This window comes from Cryptotermes secundus, unplaced genomic scaffold, assembly GCF_002891405.2.
Source record: "Cryptotermes secundus unplaced genomic scaffold, Csec_1.0 scaffold508, whole genome shotgun sequence".
NCBI classification, from domain to species: Eukaryota; Metazoa; Arthropoda; class Insecta; order Blattodea; family Kalotermitidae; genus Cryptotermes; species Cryptotermes secundus.
Window position 1 is genome coordinate 1122965 of NW_019733326.1, and position 22651 is coordinate 1145615.

The following is a 22651-nucleotide window of genomic DNA, read 5'->3' on the forward strand; positions in this document are numbered from 1 at the left end:
TTTTTTTTGTTTATACATGAAATCCTGATTCCAGGCGTTAGCCAGGATTTACTGGCAGAGCGGGTATGAACTTTTTTTAAGGGAAAACTAGAGTGAAATATTGTTAAGTATACATTCAGGAAAAAGTTAAAGGCAGTATTTATATCTTTTTCATTAATTACGTCTTCCCATAACTCATAACTTAATTTGTTATTAAAATTAGTAATTGAAACATCGTTTATTTCCCGTATATAGTAGTAGCTATCTTTAGGTTTTTGTTTGAATATATCGTGTATTATTAGGTTCTGGGCATCATGATCAGAAAGACCATTTATGATGGGACATACAGTAAAATTAGTAAACTTGTATGTATTAATGAAAATATTATCAATTAAAGAATAAGAATCATTTTGGAATCTAGTAGGAAATTGGTGATATACGTTTTTCTAGCATGATGCAGTTAGAATGTAAAACTACCACTTTTAATTCCATCCATGTGCCAGGTGAGAGTTTGACTGTCCTGTACTTAAGAGGATACTGTCAGGATTTAGGTATAAGTCCAATTGTGATACATACTGAAACCAGACACAGAGAATCTTCTCACAAGCAGAGCACCCACGCATATGCTTGTTCCCTTGTTTTGTTGCCTGGTGGTTTAGTGGCTTTACTTTTATTCTGCCTATTATGGAAGCCCCGCACAAAAGAGGATATTTGCTGCAGGATGGAAGTCAGTCCAGTGTGTAACTGAAGTGGTTTGGGTACAGTGTATTAATGGGTGTCCTAAGTAACTTTAAAACTTTACTGCCATATTATTTGCAATGTTAATGATGCCAGCCACAGAAATTTGTAAAAACGAAACCCAAAGCAAATCTTTTGTTTTTGAAAGAATAGGCCTCTGGTTCTACTTTGAAAAGGTTGTCTAAAAATGTAGAACCTTGTATAGCATATATGAATAACCATGAACTCAGCAATATCTAGCATATGTGGGGGAATGGGGTCTGCTGGTTAAATTAATCTACTGAACAGATGAGAAGAAATCTTGCAGAAACAAAATACGTAGTCTGAACAACATATTTTCACTTTATTTCTTGCATGGCAGTCATTGTAGGGGAATAGTAGACTGATGGCTGAAGGATACTTAACCCTGTAACATTATCACAGATTCAACAAGCCTCTATCATAGTGGCATCAGCATGAGAGAGGATGACAAGTAGCCCTGCTGGTGGCAGCTGTGAGAACTACTTTGTGGCAGGTGAACATGTAGGCACTGCAAATTGATTCTGAATAATAATAATAATAATAATTCAATTCAGTTCATGTTTATTTACGTGCAGTAACTTAACAGCACAGTGGCCAATTACAAAGTTAGCACGAGTATATGAAGATACAGAAAAATAATTAAACACAATACAAATATGACAGAAATAAATCAGTGAGCGTAAATCTAAAGAAGACTTAAATATATACATACATTTATGAATTATGAATTATTATGAATGTTGCTAGTACTATTAGCAACTAGATACTAAGATAAGACAACTGGGAATGATAGCATAAAATTAATAACAAGTCTAATAAATTAATACCAATTACATAAGAAAATTAAAGTTAGCCGAGGTATACACATTTGTAGTTAATAAGAACACTAGTCCAGTAACACTATAAAAGGTTTGGTACATGCTTGTAATATATGATTCAGAGAAACCGCTCCGTCTGCAAATATGTCGAGATCTTTACCCACCACGTTGGTAGCAAGGGTGCACCGAGAAGAGGGGCAGTGTCTTTTTGATGGATGAATGTTAAAAGTAGAGAAGTCTTGAACATGGCAAGTAGGAACACGAAGACTNTGAGAACTACTTTGTGGCAGGTGAACATGTAGGCACTGCAAATTGATTCTGAATAATAATAATAATAATAATTCAATTCAGTTCATGTTTATTTACGTGCAGTAACTTAACAGCACAGTGGCCAATTACAAAGTTAGCACGAGTATATGAAGATACAGAAAAATAATTAAACACAATACAAATATGACAGAAATAAATCAGTGAGCGTAAATCTAAAGAAGACTTAAATATATACATACATTTATGAATTATGAATTATTATGAATGTTGCTAGTACTATTAGCAACTAGATACTAAGATAAGACAACTGGGAATGATAGCATAAAATTAATAACAAGTCTAATAAATTAATACCAATTACATAAGAAAATTAAAGTTAGCCGAGGTATACACATTTGTAGTTAATAAGAACACTAGTCCAGTAACACTATAAAAGGTTTGGTACATGCTTGTAATATATGATTCAGAGAAACCGCTCCGTCTGCAAATATGTCGAGATCTTTACCCACCACGTTGGTAGCAAGGGTGCACCGAGAAGAGGGGCAGTGTCTTTTTGATGGATGAATGTTAAAAGTAGAGAAGTCTTGAACATGGCAAGTAGGAACACGAAGACTAGCATTATCCAGAAGGGAGGAGCAGGATTTAGGCCACAATAAACCTGAATGACGAAGAGTGCATCAAGAAGATGTCTACGCAGACTTAGAGGGTGCAGTCTTAGTCTCTCTAAGGCAGATGTATTACTATAGGAGCTATGAGGGAAGTAACGATAGAAACAGACAGATGAAAACTTTTTCTGGATGTGCTCAAGTTTTGCGGAGTCAGTAGACATGATAGAATTCCAAGCTACCGAGGCATATTCCAACTTGGACCTGACTAGTGTAAGATACAGCACATATAAACAGTCAAGAGAAGAAAATCTAAAAGTTATTGAGCGTATAAGACCTAGCAGCTTTATACATTTGGAATATAAAAAACCAACATGACTGTGAAAATACAATTTAGAAACAAAGAAAACACCTAGGTCCTTAACGCAACTGGTGCGTGTAATAGCAGTACGACAAAGCTGATACCCATAGAGCAGGACATTAGTCTTCCTTGAGTAAGACATAACATGAGTTTTGTTGATATTAATACTCATGGAGTTGGCAGAGTACCAGTCACTGACATGATGAATGTCATTTTGAAGTAAGAGGCAATCCTGCGGAGTGTCTAATGATGCGAAAAATTTTGAGATCATCAGCAAAGATTAGAAAATGGGAGTGACTTATTGAGTTACAGAGGTCATTAATGAATACATCAACCTTTAACCGTTCAGCGTGGTTTGACGTGTATGTTTCGTCAGGTATTTAAATCGTCTGCGGGTGTTCGACGTCTATGTTTCGTCCAGCTGCACACCTATATTATAACGCTCATAATAATTGATGGTTTTGCTGTAGATTGTTAGATTTTTCGCTGGCCTGTTGTCAGGAGAACCGTATATAATGAGACACGAGTTTAGCTGCGCTAATTCATCGTTACATATGCCTGTCTTGCAGCAAATTTCCTGTTGCTCTTGGAAAAGGTTTCCTCATTCAAACTGTTATGAATGGCATGTTTTCTTTCCTATGAAGTTATAAACAGCAGAGACGTGATATGTGCTGTGTTTATAATATCATATTGCCCTGAGCTGGCCACACTAACACACTCAGTTGGAATTCTTAGAAGAGGGATGTCCAAAAATTTATTCTTGCAAGATCAATTGATTTCGCACAGTACATAGCAGGCAATTCTTAGAATAACGTCACGAATTAAGGCAGAACACTGTCGTCACCCCCTGTGATGATACAGGTGTGTGTGGGGGGGAAAGAACTCATTCCTTCATGTATTATCGCTCCAGTTGACTCCATTTTATCGTACTGACCTTGGTGGTCGTTTCGAGGGATGACCATAAATATTTTTGCTTTCGTGCGCTACATACTAGCCAGTACTTAGAATAACTTCATGAATTCTGTGGTCACCCCTACGACATCTTAGAATATGAAACGAAGAAGCACCAACCCCTTGTTATGATAACATAAAGGTTGAATTTACTGCAGCTAATCTGGCAAGCAGTACGACTCACGGAGAGACATTTCCTCTTGTATTCCCCCCACGGGGATGAAGGCAAGGCCACACAGAAGATGTGTGGTTAAAAAAAAAGAGCCAAATGAGAGATACGCAGTATTGATGTGGTGAATGTGAGCCAGGGTTGTGTTTAGAAGAATGCTTCAAGGCGTCACCTGCTTCCATTGCCGAGATACCGGGCGCTCATATCATAAGGCAAGGTTATAAAACCATCTTTTAAGATCATTTTAGTGAAAGTTTCATGCTTCAAGGCCTACCCTACACTGCTCAAATTCTAAACCAACTGCTTCCATTGCCGAGATACCGGGCGCTCATATTATAAGGCAAGGTTATAAAACCACCTTTTAAGATAATTTTAGTGAAAGTTTCTTGTTTCTATCTCATATAATTTAAGAACAATGATGAATAAATCATTTTCGAGCAAAATTTAAGTGGACGGCTGAATATATTACCGCCGGAGAGACGGCAGCGGAATTTAAATGACCGCTCGAAAGGGTTAAGAGATGGGCCATTTAAATTCCCATAATGGCAGCAGGCTGGAGTTAATTTAAATGTCTGCCATTGTAGAGTATTAAAAATTGTAAGCATGTTACTGAAAATGCTGTGATTTCTACAATTTTTGTGATAAACGAATGAAATAAACGCTGCTTTTATCTAGAAAATATAGAATCAGATATTGTAATTTACAGATTTTAAAATCTGTAAAAATTGTTACACTGATTCCAAAAATTTTTTTTTCCAAATTTCGAGCGTCTGTCCACAAATATGCATACAGTTTCTGCACAAAACGTTTCTGCAGTATAAATGCATGCTGCTGACGTCCTGTCTTACTATGTCTTATCTGGCAAAAGGGAAGGAAGTTTATGTTTGTATTGCACATTCTCCAGTCACGTCCAAACCTTTCTGTATGCACGAGTGTGGGCGAAGTGTTATCGTACTTTATCCTTTAGAAACTGCCTGTTTATATCTCCGATTAGCCACACAGAGGTACTTTTCTCGGAATACCCCCGCATATCCCCCTTGCTTCCTCGCCACTTTCAGAGTCATCTGTACCGCATTCTGAATCAATGTCATTTATCAGCGGCCTCTCAATTTCAGCTTCTTCCATGCAAAATGAGGCCATGGTGGATAGTTGAAATTGCGATATTTTATAAGCATTACGATTAGAGGAGACCACTTGACATCACTGGCCGACTTCCTCTAAAACGAGAGTGAGGTGTCGTGTGTGCTCTTCGTGTGGGAAACGGAGTTACATCCGGACAAAGTGCATGAATTGCGACGTCGGACTCTGCATTCAGTTAGATGCAACATTCAGTTAGATAATGCAGGAAGGAAGGCTGTCTCCTTATAAAGCAGGTGTCCAAAAATAATGTAAGTAGAACAAGAATTTCTATCTTAAAATTAGATTTTAAAACACTGTGCACATGCGTGGACTGCGTGTACCCATACAGTGTCACATGGCCACTCGGCTATACTTTAAAGGTCTCCATACGGTGTCGCTAGGCTCTTAAAGGTTAAATAGAAGGGGCCCCAGGACAGCCTTGCGGCACACTGGAAGTTACTCTAAGAGGCTGGGAGAGAGCATCAGATACACAGACCCAAGATCTCCTGTTAGCTAGGTAACTGCTAAGCCAGCTAAAGTATCCATCAGAAAATCCAAGGGAGCTGAGCTTATGCATGAGCAAAGTATGGGGCACGAGGTCAAAGGCACTAGAAAAATCAAAATAGACAGCATCAGCCTGACGCTGACTGCAGTCAACAGGGGTCATAATATCTAAGAAGGATACCAGGTTAGTGGCTCTGGATTTGGATTTGGTGAAGCCATGCTGGTTGGGATGAAGTTTAATGTAATGCGAAATATGATCGTGAATGATGAATTCAAGGAGCTTAGAGAAGTTGTTGAGAAGAGTAATGGGTCTGTAGTTACTCACACAGGCAGGATTGCCTCTTTTGAATACAGGCACAATAGTCTCTTCCTTCCATGCAGTAGGGAATTGCTTCTGAGACAGGCTCAAATTGAATATATGCCTAAGTACAGGAATAAAAATTGCTGAACAGCCTTTTATGACAACCCCCGGGATATCATCAGGTCCGACAGATTTAGAGGGTTTTAGTCTCTTAATGGCCTTGTAGACATCTGCATCAGAAATAGATGCAAGAGACAGGAATTCAGTAGGTTGCAAAAGAGGGAGAAGGTCTATAGGACAGTGGTTATTATAGACTGATTGAAAATGTTTGGCAAAGGTATCAGCCACTGCAGTAGGTTCTTCTAAGTGTACACCATCAACTTGAAGCTGAATGCAGCCTAAAGTATGTTTCCTGAAAGAAGACACATATTTCCAGAGATGCTGAGGTTATGATTTCAGATCGTTGTCTATTGACTTCGGCCATCGAAGCCTGTCGGTTTTGATAGCCATGTCTCAGTCAGACAAATAATGTCAAAATCTGTGGAACAAACATTATCATAAAATTCAACATATTTCGTCCGGAGTCCTCTTACATTTTGATAATATATTCCAAGACAGCTGGCAGACTTAGAACGAGACATGACCAAACCATCCAGGCTAGAGTTGTTGTGATCAGCCATGATTAGATGGATGTCGAGCAGCCTCCATCTACCTCGTCGTTAACTGCTGGGTTAACGGCAGATTTAACGGAAGCATCAGACACTCCAGCTTCAGATGTGTTGGGGGTAAATACTTGGTCAGGGCGCAAGCTTACCATAATACGGGGCAATTAAGCATCCTGATGGCCAGACACCAACGTCATTGATTAGCGAAAATTCATCCTCAGTAACAGCGATATGGAAGGATGCATAAGTGTTAAATTTAGTTCTAAGTCTGGTGCAAACCAACTTTTTAAGGCTTAATTGCTCCTTGAGGGACTTATGTACATCATCGGCAGTGACCTCGGGGCTAAATCTAGAAACAAAAAGTGCCTTTNTTCCTTCTTCACAATGACAGGCAGGGATGGAGAATTACGAACCCCAGTAAGTGGCTACCTGTGATGTCTCACAGTGCTGACTGCGGCTATATCTGCAGGGTGGGGCTTGGCTTGGGTCTTCATTTTGTACGTGACAGTTTTAAAGCCTTCGGCATCAGCGGGAGAACTTCCGGTTGCTACAAGATCCCTGTATGACAATCCAGCCAAGGTTGCAGTAGCAGGTACAGCAGGTAGACTAGAAACAGGCCGGGTCGCGATGCTAAGGGCACTTAACGGTATAAGTTGAGTAGTGACCGTGTCCTTTGTTACTGTAGGCGGAATGTGTAGTTCACTTGCAGCATAAGGCCCAGGGCTGGCCACAATAAGCCTATGCAGACTCTTGATTTCCTCTTTCATGGATGTGTTATAATTTTGAGGTAGGCAACCTCTTCAGTTAACTTGCTGCCCATGCCCACTAGGGACTCAATCAAGTGCAGCGTGGATTGACCATTTTGGTGAACAGCTTCAAGCTGGGTACTTACAGTGGAGATCGCGTACTCTGTGTTCAATGAAGGGCGAGGCTCGTCATCTTCAGGAGGCAGAGATGTAGATCCAGTTGAGCTGGTCAAATCCTTAGTCTTCCTAGAGCTGAGTGATGTTGCGCATGCATCAGACGTGAAAGCAGACTCACCCGCCACCGTAACTGTAGGCTGATCAGCCTCACCCAGTTGCACGCACACGGAATGAAATCTTACGTTACGTACCACAGCGAACAGACTTTTGTTTGCCATAAAATGGCTTGACGCATATAGAACAAGCATCCCGACTGGCCCCCATAGGAGCAGGCTAAGTTCACGCACTGTGTAGCACAGAGACAATGTACAGAAGCTTGCAGCTAAAGTTGAAGAGATGTAGCGGGAGCACACAGCACAGCACGTCTGCTCACTCCGAGCGCTCAAGCAATAATCAGTATAATAATAATAACAATAATAATAATAAATCAATTATTTATGTGCTGAGCCAACAGCTGCAAGACCAATTACAGACCCAGCACAGTATAGATAAAAGTAGTTACATACTGGACAAACACAACATAAAGTCAAAGACTAATTAAAGGTAAGCACTGGAGGAAAAACACATTAATATATAAAGGAAACAAACAAAATAGTAATAATAATACTCTTTTTCCTGTTGCTCAGGGTGCATCAGTGTGGTGTCTCCATTTATGTAAAGACTATAGAATTAATTTCTCTGAGGCAACAGTATAAGTATGTGGAACATAAGGTAAAAATCGATAAAAACAGACGGATGCAAACTTCTGCTGGATGTGCTCAAGCTTAGTGGCATCAGTCAAAATGATGGAATTCCAAACTACTGAGACATATTCCAACTTGGACCTGACTGAAGTGAAGTATAGTACATACAAACACTCCAGAGTGGAAAATCTGTAGGTTATGGAGCAAATAAGACCTAAAAGCTTTATGCATTTATAAAATAATAGTAATAATAATAATAATAATAATAATAGTAACAATAATAATAATAATAAAAGTACATTTCCAATAGTCATTCCATTTGTGGCAAGAAAGGACAATACATGTACACACACAGAAGTTAGTAGTAGTAGTAGTAGTAGTAGTAGTAGTAGTAATAATTATAATAATTACTATCAACATAAATCAAACCTATCATTGAGAAGTGAGAAAATTAAAATATATACAGTTATCAGTTTTGATTGGAATAGACATGGCAGCAATAAAATATAAAACAATTCAAGTTTTAATGTATCAGTGTATAAATATATTAATTGATTCCAACTTTTTGTTCATTTACATGCGAAATATGATTGATAGAAACTGTTCCGATTTCAAATATGTCGAGATCTTTACCCACCGTGTTGGTAGCATAGGCGCACGGAGCAGAAGGATAATAATAGTAATAATAATAAAGTAAACTTTCTTTGAAATTGTTGACAGTTGGATGAGAGTTCCAGGTGCTTAGATGCTGGGTAACCATGAGTTTAATGTATTTTGAAAAGAAAGTAAGTCTGTGAAATTTGAGGTTCTCACTGTTGGGACTTGAGTGGAGAGGCTCATTGTGTTCCAGAATATGACATTTTGTAATCTGGTAGAAGTATGCTGATATTTTGGAGGAACGTACAGCCTTCATCTTCAGGGCGACAAAATAAGCTCAACAAGCAATTCATACTCTGTTTGCTTTGTTCATTCTTTAACCCCAAAGATGGAGGCAAATATATTCCTCCGAAATGTTTGTAAATATCTATGAGACTACGTTGCATTTCATCCTAGAAGATAGTGTTCTTGAAAGAAATTACTTATCGAGAACATTTTTAAGTAAATTATTTTATGTATAATTTGTGAGACATTCAAAGTGTTGATGTAAACATAGGACATTAATTTAAATAATTGTGAGAAAAAGCGAGGCTGTGTTGTTGGGCAGTGGTCAGACATTGACAGTAGTGTGTTCAGAGCAATCATAGAAACAACATATGGCAAGAGGACAGGAAAGTGTTTCATTACCACAGATGGATCACAGTTGTATGATATAGAAATCTTCAAACGTTTTTTCTTTATTTTGAAGAATAATTGACAAAAGCTTGTGAAAATAATCAAAACAGTTGTAAAGGAACATAAATTAAGCTGCAAGTATAAGACCAGCTCTCTTGAATATTTGTATACAGGCAAACTGATTTCATTCTTAGTAATCTACTTTTTATTTTTTGTTTCTGCCTTGAATAGTGCAGTAGATACAGTTTATTTTAGGACAATCTGCACATTATGACATTTTAAATGGTTGTTTAATTCAGCTGAATGGAAAGGCAAGGAATATATTTGAGCACAGCAAGGGTTAAACAAAAGAGTTCACACAATTATCGTGCTTATGGGTTTAATTTTTTTTGTATTGTAAATGCATATTAATTTTATGCTTTACATACATTGTTAAGTTTATGACATTCTTCATAATGACATGTTTTCAGAATTGGTTCCAGCAGATTTAGAACGAGAGTTGAAGAATTTGTACATGTCACTGTGTGAGCTGTTACGCCACTTCTGGACTAGCTTTCCTCCAACAACGCCGACCCTAGAAGCAAAAGCAGTTCGTATGCACGAGGCCCTTCACCGATTTCACTCAGCACGGTTAAAGCCTTTTGAGGTATGATATCTGTAATGGCATGCGTGGAGACTAGTTGACATTTGGATACCCTGGTAATGAATTAACATGTCTGCTAATGATGTATTATGCTGTACTGCTAGCTGTTTGTTTTTGTATACATTGAAGTCCCATTTCAGGTTCTTTTGGTACCAGTGAATTGGAGGAAATTGTTAAGAGGAGGTAATTTAACACTGAGATTCTTTGATTCAGGATCGCTGAACATGAAGTGAGGGAAGACCTTATGTCAGATAGTTCCACTGTTTATGAAAGTGGCTGACTGTAATAAGCAGTTGCACTGACAAAATGTAACTTAAAGGATACATGGAAGAATGAATGATGTAATGTTTTGAGTTACAAGATGCTTACCAGACATGAGATCTAAATGGTGACAAGAATTCAGTGTTTATTTTAACAAAATCTGATACCAAGGAAGATAAAACACGATCCATATTGGTTCACGAACAAATTTCTTAACTTAAAAATAAGGTTTTACACACATTCATAACATAATTTTAACGTAAAGGAAGGCTTCTGTGGTGAAATAAATTTAATTTTATATACAGTGCAGTGGGAAAAATTACATTTTTAAACTATCTTTTATGGAAGTGATTGCAACTATATCACTTCTAAGTAATATACTTCAAGGAAGTTCTTATTATAAAAGTTTACGTCAAACATCTATTTCGACAATGGAAAATTAACAACTACATATAGTGAGCATCATAAATGTTTTAAGTGTATATAGTCTTATAGAAACATTTACGTATTGGTGGGTTCCTGATCGTAGTGGTATACCTCCAATGATGATTCATTAAGAATCGAAACATGTTAGGTAACTAAGCGCTGAAGTGGTGAAGGCATTATATGTCACATTGGACTGAAATAAACTTAATTGTAAACAATATGGGTATTTTGAACAAACAGCTATTGAGAAGTTTATGCTTCTGTACATGAGGTGTCTGAGAACAGTCATCAGTGAAGGACTTCGTCTACTAGATGCCCTGATCCTTGTTATGGTATTTATTTTTATTGTTTGTGGGATAACTTGAAAGGGAAAGTGTACAAGAATAACAGTAACACAGCCAAAGCTAACACTACCAATATCTTCAGTTTTCTCATGAAGTATTACACTGCTGCAAGGCATACTTGAAGGCAGAACAGTTCTCATAACATATGCTAAGTTTTGTCCTTTTCCAACAGTCAGTTGTGAAGTTTTGTGTACGTAGAGATCGAAAGGAGTGTTTGTTCCACATGTAGGAAAAATCCCTGTGCTTCTGGTCATTCAGTAAACTGATACTGTGTGGTCATAACCAGTATGTTTCCATCTCAGTTGTATGCTTGGTATTTCTAGTGTTAGGCTCTGGGTTGTATATGAAAGGCTAAAGCAGATGTGGGATGTGTCAGTTTTCTGATGCTGCTTTGTGAATCCTGTGAGACGTATTCGTCCCACGGTGGGCCTCAATCCCAAAGCAGAGGAAGACCTATTGTTAGCTGTTTGACTTTTAATTCATATTATTAACATTTACCTTCCAGTTCAGTTTGGCATTACACTTAGGAGTATTTTCATATAACTGAATTTCATTATATAAATGTTTTTATTTACATACGTGAAAATAAAACTTTCAGCCATGTTTTATACGTTCTTTTGTTCTCCCCAGGATCGTGTCTTGCGAGAATTCTCGCCCTTGAGTCAGCATCTTACTAGTCATCTAAACCAGATGTTGAACTCTGCATATCGCAAATTTGCAACTTGGCAACAAAGGAAGATGCAAGCCCTGAGGTAGCAGCTCAACTTTGGTAAGTTTTCTTTCTGTCTTTCTTTCCTTCCTTCCTTCCTTCCTTCCTTCCTTCCTTCCTTCCTTCTCCCTGCCTCCCAGGTTTCGTATCAATAGCAGGTCATTTATGTAGGAGTGTGATCTTGAGGGTTATAACACTGTAATTTGGTAGAAGCCCACTGATATTTTGGAGCAATTTATCTCTTCCATCTTCTGGAGTAATGGCTAAAGTGAGCAAGAAACAAGCAAGACATGGATAGCTGTTTCCTCGTCTTAGTTATTCCTCTGGAATGTCAGTGGATTTCTACTGAACTGCTCATTGTTTAACCTAGAAGGTCATACTCTTTGTAGCTACTGTTGTAGGAATCTTGAATGTAGCATAGTGTACTGTTTTGAATTTCTGAGGAAGTATGGTCCATGACAGAAAATAACATACCAGGTTTAAAGCATATCGAAATGTAATGTCTTTGTGTATAATCAGTTAATACTACTTTACTATAAGTTAGACGTACCAAGTAATCATATAGATGCTCTCAAGCTTTCGCAGTTCACTGCCGATGTTAATCCAATTTCCAAATTATGGCTGTGCTAATGTTAGAGATATCTTTAATGTTTCCATCTTTATAGTGTCCCCACCACCTTCAAAAAACTAGAAGAATTTCAGTATCTTCTTCAGAAATTCTTTCCTTTGGAAAACACTTCTGTGTTATATATAAATATCAGTTTATACATAAATTATGGTTTATATTTTACCATGGTAATCATTTAGTGTATCGATCTTGCTCAGGATAGGGACAAGTGGAGTTCTCTTTTGAACACAGTAATGAACCTTTGGGTTCCATAAAATGCTGGGAAGTTCTTGAGTAGCTGCACAATTGGTATCCCCTCAGGTAGGGCTCAGCTTCATGAGTGAGTGAATGACTTAGTCCTTATTATACAGTTGTTTCTATTTCATATGCCATTTTCCCATGTTTCATAAGGAAATGTGAGAATTTACATTATTAATGCATTGTTATAATAACACATGATGTTGATAGTCATGGAATGTTGGTTGATGTAGGTTAGTTAATGAACTCAATACAAAGACTGTGTAGTGTTTGTGATTGACTGTAGCACTGAGAGACAACCTTCCCAAGTGCTACTTTATCCACCACAAATCCCATATGACCTGGGATTGAATTTGGGCTGCTGTGGTGGGAAGCTGGAAACTAACCACCTGAGATGTGATATGGCCATTTGTAGAATTTTTTATCTATATACACTGATCTCTTAAGTGCATTATCGTACACTGTCATTTAATGACTGACTTCTATGCACAAAATACTGTAGTATTCATTGTTAACTCCATGCTATTGAATAAGAGTCCTTTTTAGAAGCTGATTATTATTGAACTTTTCAGGAAATTTTGCTACCTTTTGTAGACTCTGATGGTTAATATCCACTTCATAAACCCTACACTGAACTCTTTCTGAGGCAGTTTAATCCATAACCTGTTTCTTTAATATTCATTTGATTATTCCCCCATATATGCTTAGATTTCCCAAACACTGTCTTCCGTTAGAGTATTTGCCCTAAATGTTAGAAGTATTTCCCATCCCATCCTTTATTTGAATGCCCTGATAATATTTTGTGAAGAGTTCAAATTACAAATAAGGAATTACAGTAAGAATAACTGTTGAGCGACCAAAACCAGCCCTCACTCTTTATGAACAACAGTGTCATCAGGATCTCCAGGCCAGGCTGCCCAAGTGACAGTATTGGAACAAAGGATACATGTGAAAATTTACATTCAGAATCTGAAGCTTCAAATAAAACTATAAGTGTTAACCAATAATAATATACTACCTAGCCAATGATGGTATATGGTGTATGTACATAGTACATATACAGGTTGTCCAAGGAGGAAAGGTCAGTAGTCTTGGAAATCATATGTGTATATGTACATATGTCCTATTCTGAACAGTTCTGAGATAGAGCTGTTTCATGGTACAGCTCCAGTATTGTTGATAAGAAAAAGATGTTCTGTTTTTAATACTGGTATTTATTGTTCAAGTGACAAAGTTGGTACAGGTTACCACTGTCAACATCAATGCACTTTTGTGAGGACATGGCGTGTTGCTCGTCTGCACAGTGTACAGTGTACAATACAGTGAAACAGCTCTAACTCAGAAACCGTTTGGAGTAGCTCCCATATACATACACACTTTTTTGCTTAGAATGACTGATACTGTGATCTCCCAGAATATTGACCCTTCCTTCTCGGACATTCTGTATAGTATACTGGTGGATCCACTTGGCTGACACGTGAATGTATGCTGAGCATATTGTACATTAACTGAACTGTGAATGGGACATGACGATAGCATAGGTGCCAAAACATTTCATCTTAGGCATTAATCCTCTCTGCTGGGAATATGTTGTGTTGACAGAGAATATAATAAGTATTATCAATACCAAAATTATGAAAATGCTTAACAACAACACAGCTTTCTCCATCCTCCTGTTACTTCTTGTTCCTGCACCATGTTCTCAAACATCGTTCATTTTTGTTTATTCCTTAGGGTGAGGACAAAGTTTCCACACAGTGCAAAACAATGGGTAAAATTGTAGGAGGTAAAGCTATCCCTGTAACAGGCCGTGTAGGCCCACAGGGTTATGAGACATCGATGCTCCAACATTTTCTAGACAATCAGCTCGCAGATGGCTGTGAGGTTGTCAGCCTTATGTGCTGGCTGCCCTTTACTCCTCAGGAAGATTCCTGGAACTAATTTCTGTCAGAGGCTGAGTTGACCCCAGGGGCATATTGCTGGAAGGATTAGGTAAATAGAAAAAATCCAGTGACCTCATCAGGAATCGAACCCATGACCTTCCGGTTAGTAGCATAATGCCTGAACCAACTACACTATCGCATACCCCCAGGTAAAATGATAGCTGTGTGTAATTAAATGTTCAGAATTTTAGGCAGAACACTGTAAGAAGACAAGATTGTGGACTGAATGGATTTCTTAGGAGGGATGTCGTCTTCATCACCTGTGATGACCCAAGAAGCAAATCTTAACTGGAGAAGTGGCTCAGCTTCATTATTATCTGGTCGGTGACGGATCATCATTGGAGTCACACTGCTCTCAGAACTCCTTCAGGGTAACTATCAGACTGGGACATGCCTTTTGACATGGTGGATTGATTCAGGCTGTCCACCCACCTTCATCAAGGCCAGGAACTTGGTCTGTGATGAGGGATATTGCTTTTTGAAATGTAATCCTTTAAAATAATATTTATTGCTAATGTTGTCCCCTTCTCTGTTCTGCTGTCATGCTATCATTTGGCATTACTATTGGTGCCAGCTGAGCCCTTGTCAGCACTGGCAGAGCATAGCTGTTCCACATGACTAGTGGGAACTGATGCATCTGGTCACCCACCCTATCACTGACATGGACTGTGGGCAGTCACCCTTTGTTCACCACTCTATACAAGTGTTGCTCAGTTTGAGCAGGATACAGCTTTGTTTCTATTACACTTGTCTAGGAGAGTAGGTGTAGTGTCATATCATGCATGTCCCATCCAGTGACTGCAGCCTGATTCACTACTGGTGAAACAGTGTTCAGGTTGGTGATACTGGAGGTCTGATGAGCAAAGAAGCCTGGAGAGCTTCTCATTGAAGGCCCTGCTGTTCTCTGGCTGGTCTGCATTTTCATGTGCACCTAGTTCCTCTATTTTTATGGGAGCCTCGGGCAGAGGAGGATTTGGTCTTGAGACTGTAGGTGACTGCAGCTCTTGTGATGATGCACAAGGTGCCCAGAGAGGCAAGACCTCTGCTCTGTTGAATGCAGCTATTAGATCTGTAGTTTTTCTTGGATTTGATTCATATTGGAAGTTGTGAGAGAACGTGTGCAGGGTGGTTTTGCACCCAGCAGTGTGATGGGTGGCTCTTTGTAGGAGGACAGTCTGGAGATGAGCCTGGAATGGTCCACGGCTGGTTGGTTTCATGCATTGTCAGTGAATTTCCAGAAGTGCTGCTGCTTGGTGCTGTGGTTGCCCCAGAATCTGTAACAAATAGTTGTAGTTGCATGATCCAGTTTTGGGAATCCTGTAACCAGGAATTCGTCTTCACAGGGAGCATTAATTGCTTTTTTTTAAATATTTTTTGTCCACTGAACTATGTGTCATCACATTACAGAAGACCGTAATATTAAGGTCTTCATATTAAGTTATTAGTAACATTGGCAACCAGATGTTATTTAACCTTTCAGCTTTATTTGTCATTTTAGTTTGGTTTTATAGTAGAAATGTGATTATGTAGTACATCTGGTGATTACTTTTTGGTTAGGTTTCAAACAGTAAAAAGAAGTGGTTGAAGTTGTGATACAAAAGTTCTAACAGCATAGTGTCAGAATTTTGAGAAAAGTTAAATGCTGAATAGAAGGAAGTGTTGGGGCACTCTGCTACAAGCCGGAAGGTCGCGGGATTGAATCCCAATGAGGTGGATTTTTTCAATTCCAGCCGCACTATAACCCTGGGGTCAACTCAGCTTCTAGCAGAAATGAGTACCAGGAATATTCCTGGGGCTAAAGGGCGGGCGGCACGTAGGGCTGACAACCTTACCGCCTTGTATGAGCCAATTATCTAGAAAACATGGGAGTCTCAACTTCTCACTACCCAATGGGCCTCCATGGCCTGTTACAGGGATAGCTTTACTTTACTTTTTGTAGAAGGAAGTGTATAATTAGTTGGTAGTAGCTGTTTTTTCCAAATATGTTTCCAGATCCTGATGACAGTAATCTTGATTCTTCTTTTACCTTTGGCTTGTGTGAATACCTTACAGTGATGTACACGGAAATCCTAATTTAGTTTTCTGCCATTTGTTGAAATCCCGTGTTTGGTGATATTTCTTCTAGTCCCAGCCAGCCAGATGTAAAAATTGCATTATTTTCATGCATTTGGTGAATTGTAATGAGGGAGTAACCTGCATTTAGTGTACACAATTTTTTACTTATAAAACCCTTACCGCAGTTTAGGGCAGTGTTCCGCAACCTTTTTCTACTCGCTGCACACCATGAAGTATCCATGACTCAACACGGCACACCAAAATGTTATTCCCCTCAAAAACGCATGATATTAGACAATTAATATAAATACGTAACGTGATCAACTTATTACTATAATATTATATTGTTATTTTATTACCATTAAATAGAAATCAACTTGTGCGTTTATTAACAATTAATGTACTTTAATTCACTGTAGAGTGTGGAAAATGCACTTCTATTGCTATTAAAGTAAATGTACAGTAATTCTACTCATACCTTCAATGTGATACTTGCGCCTGCATAGCTGCACACAGGCGACTGATCCGTGGTGGAATCGTTGACAACGAAAGTCTCATTTCTTCATCGATGGATTTCAGCCGCTCCCTCTTTGATGTCTTAATTTCAGTTAACGTCGAGAAACCCAGTTCACACAAATATGTAGTTGAAAATGGCAATAACACATTAACTGCCATCTCAGAGATAGCCGGGTATCCACTCCTTATTGTCAACCAAAACGTATACAAAGGCACTTCGAGAAGTTTTAGTTTCGATGTTCTGTCTGCTTTTAAATCTGCAAGTTCCTCTTATATATTAATCAGAAGATGTTCTGAATTCACAACAAATGGATCACGAACCCAGTCAAAATGTTGTACACTCTCTCCAAAATACTTACTGAATTTCTACTGCAGTATTTCTAAATGTTCTTCAGTTGTGTCCATCACCACTTTATTGCCGTCAGCAAGTGGCCATACAGTCGGGGACATCTCAAATGACCCATCTGTAATTCTCTAACTAGCAACCAANTCAACCAAAACGTATACAAAGGCACTTCGAGAAGTTTTAGTTTCGATGTTCTGTCTGCTTTTAAATCTGCAAGTTCCTCTTATATATTAATCAGAAGATGTTCTGAATTCACAACAAATGGATCACGAACCCAGTCAAAATGTTGTACACTCTCTCCAAAATACTTACTGAATTTCTACTGCAGTATTTCTAAATGTTCTTCAGTTGTGTCCATCACCACTTTATTGCCGTCAGCAAGTGGCCATACAGTCGGGGACATCTCAAATGACCCATCTGTAATTCTCTAACTAGCAACCAAAATTTGCGAAGTACTTCAGAGCACAGCTGTGATAGAACTGAAACAATTGTAAAACGCGGGAACTCTACTCTTCAAATGGAAGAAGTGACACTATACCGACTTATTTTTTAAATATTTATAATTTTAAATGAAGTCCAACAATCGGGTGCATCGTTACAGGAAGAAAGTCATAAAGTTGAAGAAACTCAAACTTCTAACAAATGGGCAAATACCCGAAACAGTGTTATAAAAGACAGGAAAACCCATGCCAATCCCTGCAGTTTTAGGGAAAAGCACGTACACAGAACATGCAGCAAGCATATCAAAGAAGCTGCGTAGATGCGAGAAAAATAAAAATAAATCAGTAATGAAAACTATGATATAACAACAACAATGAGCAAATAATTTTCGTTTAATTTCTTAGAATACAACATTACTGTACATAAAAAATCACAGCATGTAATAAAGAATAAACAAGCATCATCTTATTTAATCAGTTCAGTGGCTGAGAATAAAATACATACATATATAAAGCATTCCATAGATCCTTATATTAAGTCATAAAGACCATAGGATGTGGAATTAGTCAAAAAATCATACAATACATATACACGAACAAATCAAACTATTGCAAAAAATTTACCAATGAAAACAAAGTCACAATAGTAGTAAAAGGTTGACAAAAGTAGTGAAGAGTCAATAAAATCCATACATTACATACACTTTGGTTTATTCGAAAGCATAAATTCCTCAACAGAGTAAAAAGAATGTGTAATTAAGTATCTCTTTAGCGCTGCTTTAAATTGTGCCTGTTTATCTATAAGAGCTGTAATATTTGATGATAGGCTATTGAAGATTTTAATGCCAGCATAATATGCACTCTTCTGGAAACATTGGAGGCTGGCAATTGGTCTATGAAGCTGATTTTTATTCCTTGTGTTGACAGTGTGAATAGTAGAATTAGTTGGAAAGAATTCTTGGTTTTTTGCAATGAAGAACATTAGGGAGAATATGTATTCACATGGTAGAGTTAGGATTTCTAGTCTCTTAAAAAGATTTTCACATGAGTCTCTTGGTTTAACACCAGCCATTAATCTAACAATTTTCTTTTGTAAGATGAATATCTTTTTACTGTAAGATGAGTTGCCCCAATAAGATTATACCATACTTAATTACAGAGTGAAAATAGGCAAAATAAATTGATTTGAGAGTCTCAGTATTGCTGACATGAGACATAGACCTAACTGCATAGCACACTCCACTTAGCTTAGGAATCAACTTATCTATATGGTCTGACCAACTTAGGTGGCTATCAATTTGCAAGCCAAGGAATTTCATATTTACTGACTCTTCTATATATTTTCCATTATATCCAATATTTAAAACATACTGAGGAGTATTTTTTGTTGTAAATTTCATTACTTTCGTTTTATCAAGATTTAGGGCAAGTCTGTTTGCATTGAACCATTTATTCATGTGAGAGAGTGCTCTGTTAGACATTGCACAGAAATCATCAAAATTTTTACTAGAAATTATGACACTTGTATCATCAGCAAATATTATGGGTTCTGATGAGATATTTATTATTGGTGGAAGGTCATTTATATATATTATGAAAAGCAAGGGTCCCAGGATGGATCCTTGGGGAACTCCATGTTTTATTGTTCTCCAGTCTGAGAAGAAATTCTGACTGTGTTTAGGCGATTTTATTTCAACCTTTTGTTTTCTATTTGTTAGATAGGATTTGAACCATTTTAACACTGTTCCTCGAATGCCATAGAATTGTAGTTTACTTAAAAAAAATTCATGATTTACACAATCAAAAGCCTTCGCTAAATCACAGAAAATTCCTCCCACATGTTTTTCTTTGGTTAATGGATTTTAAGACACTGTCTGTTAGCTTGAAGACTGCATCTTCAGTGGATATACCTTTCCTAAAGCCGTATTGCTCTGGGACCAATATGTTGTTACAATGCATATGCTGATTTATCCTATTGTACATGACTTTCTCAAGTACCTTAGAGAAAGTAGATAATAATGAAATCGGCCTATAGTTCGTCATACTATACTTATCTCCTTCTTTGAATAGTGACTTTACTATTGAAATTTTTTGGCGGTCTTGGAAAATGCCTGTGTATAATGAGTGATTAAAAATGTGAGCTAAAGGGCAACTAATTAAATCAGAACAAGCTTTCAGAACTTTACTTGTTACTTCATCAAAACCTGACGAGTTTTTTGGTTTCATGTACAAGCATATGAAACATGGTAACTGGGATAAAATGAAACGAATAAAATTCGACAATTAATTTCTTACAATAGGTAAAAGTTCGCGTCACACCTTTCACCTTGTAACGGCTCACCGGTTGCGGAACACTGGTTTAGGGTAATTATTGTTTAAACAACAGTTGAAAATCATTACTGCACAGGTATAATCTTTGGTGTGTCACATATTGAACATGTTATTTAAAAAATTATAGGGACATTATTAATTATGTAATTGCATGTAACAGTATTATACTTTCTTTAACTGGTCATATAAGGAAATGATTTTTAATGTAAAGACTTCCATTATCTCTACAAACAACAGCCTTGCTAGTTGTGTGAGCAGCAAACAGTGGTTGCTGGCGTGGGTCATAAAAGTAAAGTAAAAGTAAAGGTATCCCTGTAACAGACCATGGAGGCCTATAGGGTTGTGAGATGTTGAAGTTCCCCACATTTTCTAGACAATCAGCTCACAGATGGCGGTAAGGTTGTTAGCTCCACGCACCGGCTGCCCTTTACCCCCAAGAATATTCCAAGAATATTCCTGGTACTCATTTCTGTTAGAGGCTGAGTTGACCCCAGGGCCATAGTGCGGCTGGAAGGGTTAGGTCAATTGAAAAAATTCAGTGACCTCACCGGGACTTGAACCTGTGACCATCTGGCTTGTAGCATTGTGCCTCAAGCAACTGTGCTACCTGTTACAATTTGTCCTGACATGGTAGCACAAATATCATTGACTGAATGTATGGGTTCCAGAGATAGGTTATGCAGTAAATATTCCAGGCAGGTGCAAAAGTTTGAGTTGGAAATAAATTAAAGGGACATATAACTTTACCCTAACTAACTCCATGGAGCTGAGCCCTTCTTGACAAGCCACCAGTCACTCATCTACCAAAGAATTCTCCAACATCGTATGGAATCTCAAAGCTCATTACCATGTCCACAAGATACCTCTACTGGTCCCTATCCTGAGCCTGATCACTCCAGTCGAACTTTACCCTAATCTACATTTAATTAAACTATACACAATTTAGAGCCACTCCTGCAAAGATTCATTAAGTAGGAATTTCACTCTGTTATTTGTATGTTGTTTGTACCTCTGTCAGATATTATTTATGAACATACAGTGTGATATAGTTAACTGTTATGTGTTTTCAGGTGACAGTATTATTCCTCAATGCAACATTCAAGTTTGTAGTGCGCGTCATAATGAGCACGAGGTTGAAAATTGTGGAAATGATATCAGGAAGTAACATACTTGCAGTCAGCAACATTTCAAGCACAAGAAATGCTGTGAAGATGCACCGTTGTTATGTTTTGCATATAATTTCTCGTAAATGGGTATACACTACTTATTATATAATCGTTTTTCACCAGCTTTTTCATTGCAGCAGAAAACCCATTGAAAATAGATTAGGGTATTTATCGCATAGTGTTATGTGTTATAGCCATCACAGAAGTTAGGAATGTACAAAACTAATAATCATCTTGTTGATTCCAAATTATCTTCGTATTTTCTTGTACATCCTGATACAAAAATACTTCTTATGTTCCCATCTACCATCTTTGTGTACCATATTTTCATCAGTATAACACAGTATAGCATTACATTTTATTGAGTGTGTTCTGTTTCAAGTTGTGTTGATCCCAGGAGAAAGAGTTATGTGGTTCTGAGGACACTTTTGTTCTATAGTATTTTTTTTTTGTGAAAAATATGTACTGATCATGTTGTTATATTTAATAGCATGATGCTTAATGGTGATAAACGTCATAAATTTGTTTGTTTGAAATGGCATCTTCTGATTCTTCTTTGATCACTGTAACATTTATGTATTTTCTAAAATAGTGTTAACCATAATGCATATTTGGTAGCCAGTACATTTTAATCTTAAATGTACATGAACCTGGGTTACATTTGTGACCGTGTCATTTTCTTTATATAACAGAGTAAATTGTCAGGTGATTGAAAGTATCAGATTTTTTAAATGCGGCAAACTCTCCATCTCACATTTGTCCAACATAGATGTAGTTATATATACAAACACACACATATGAAATAAATTACAACATTTATTTTAAAAAGCAGAAAACCCAATGATACACAGTTTTCCAAACTCGCTGTAGTAGCATACAGCATTTGATGCCTAACTTTCTGCTAATATTTTATAAAATACCTAACATTCCATTGATATTTTATTTTGAAGTTGAACTTTCCATTCATATTTTACTTTAATATTTAATTTTCTGAAGGCACTTCAATCAATACGCAGTTTATTCATAAATAAATATCATAACATTATATTTATACTTTTCTTGGCTGTGTTCCCATATTTCCATTAAGTTCATTCAGTGCTGATTCTCTGAATACACTGCTTTCAAGGAATTTATCCCCCATGGTAGATGAGGGTTTACTATGCATTTCATTACCTGTTTAGTCCCAATAATGAATTTAAGGTAATTCCTTTATTACAAAAATTCAGT

General features: G+C 37.5%; 1 protein-coding gene across 2 annotated transcripts in view; it reads left to right on the forward strand.

Annotated features, from left to right (window-relative positions):
• LOC111868000 (general transcription factor IIH subunit 1) overlaps window positions 1-21407 on the forward strand; it is a 78926-nt gene extending 57519 nt beyond the window's left edge. For both annotated transcript variants that reach the window (XM_023858312.2, XM_023858313.2), the window contains exons 10-12: window positions 9850-10025; window positions 11684-11822; window positions 21329-21407. In XM_023858312.2, the coding sequence (XP_023714080.1) occupies window positions 9850-10025; window positions 11684-11809 (302 nt within the window). In that variant the 3' untranslated portion in view covers window positions 11810-11822; window positions 21329-21407. The remainder of the gene's footprint in view (window positions 1-9849; window positions 10026-11683; window positions 11823-21328) is intronic.
• Window positions 21408-22651: the final 1244 nt, after the last annotated feature.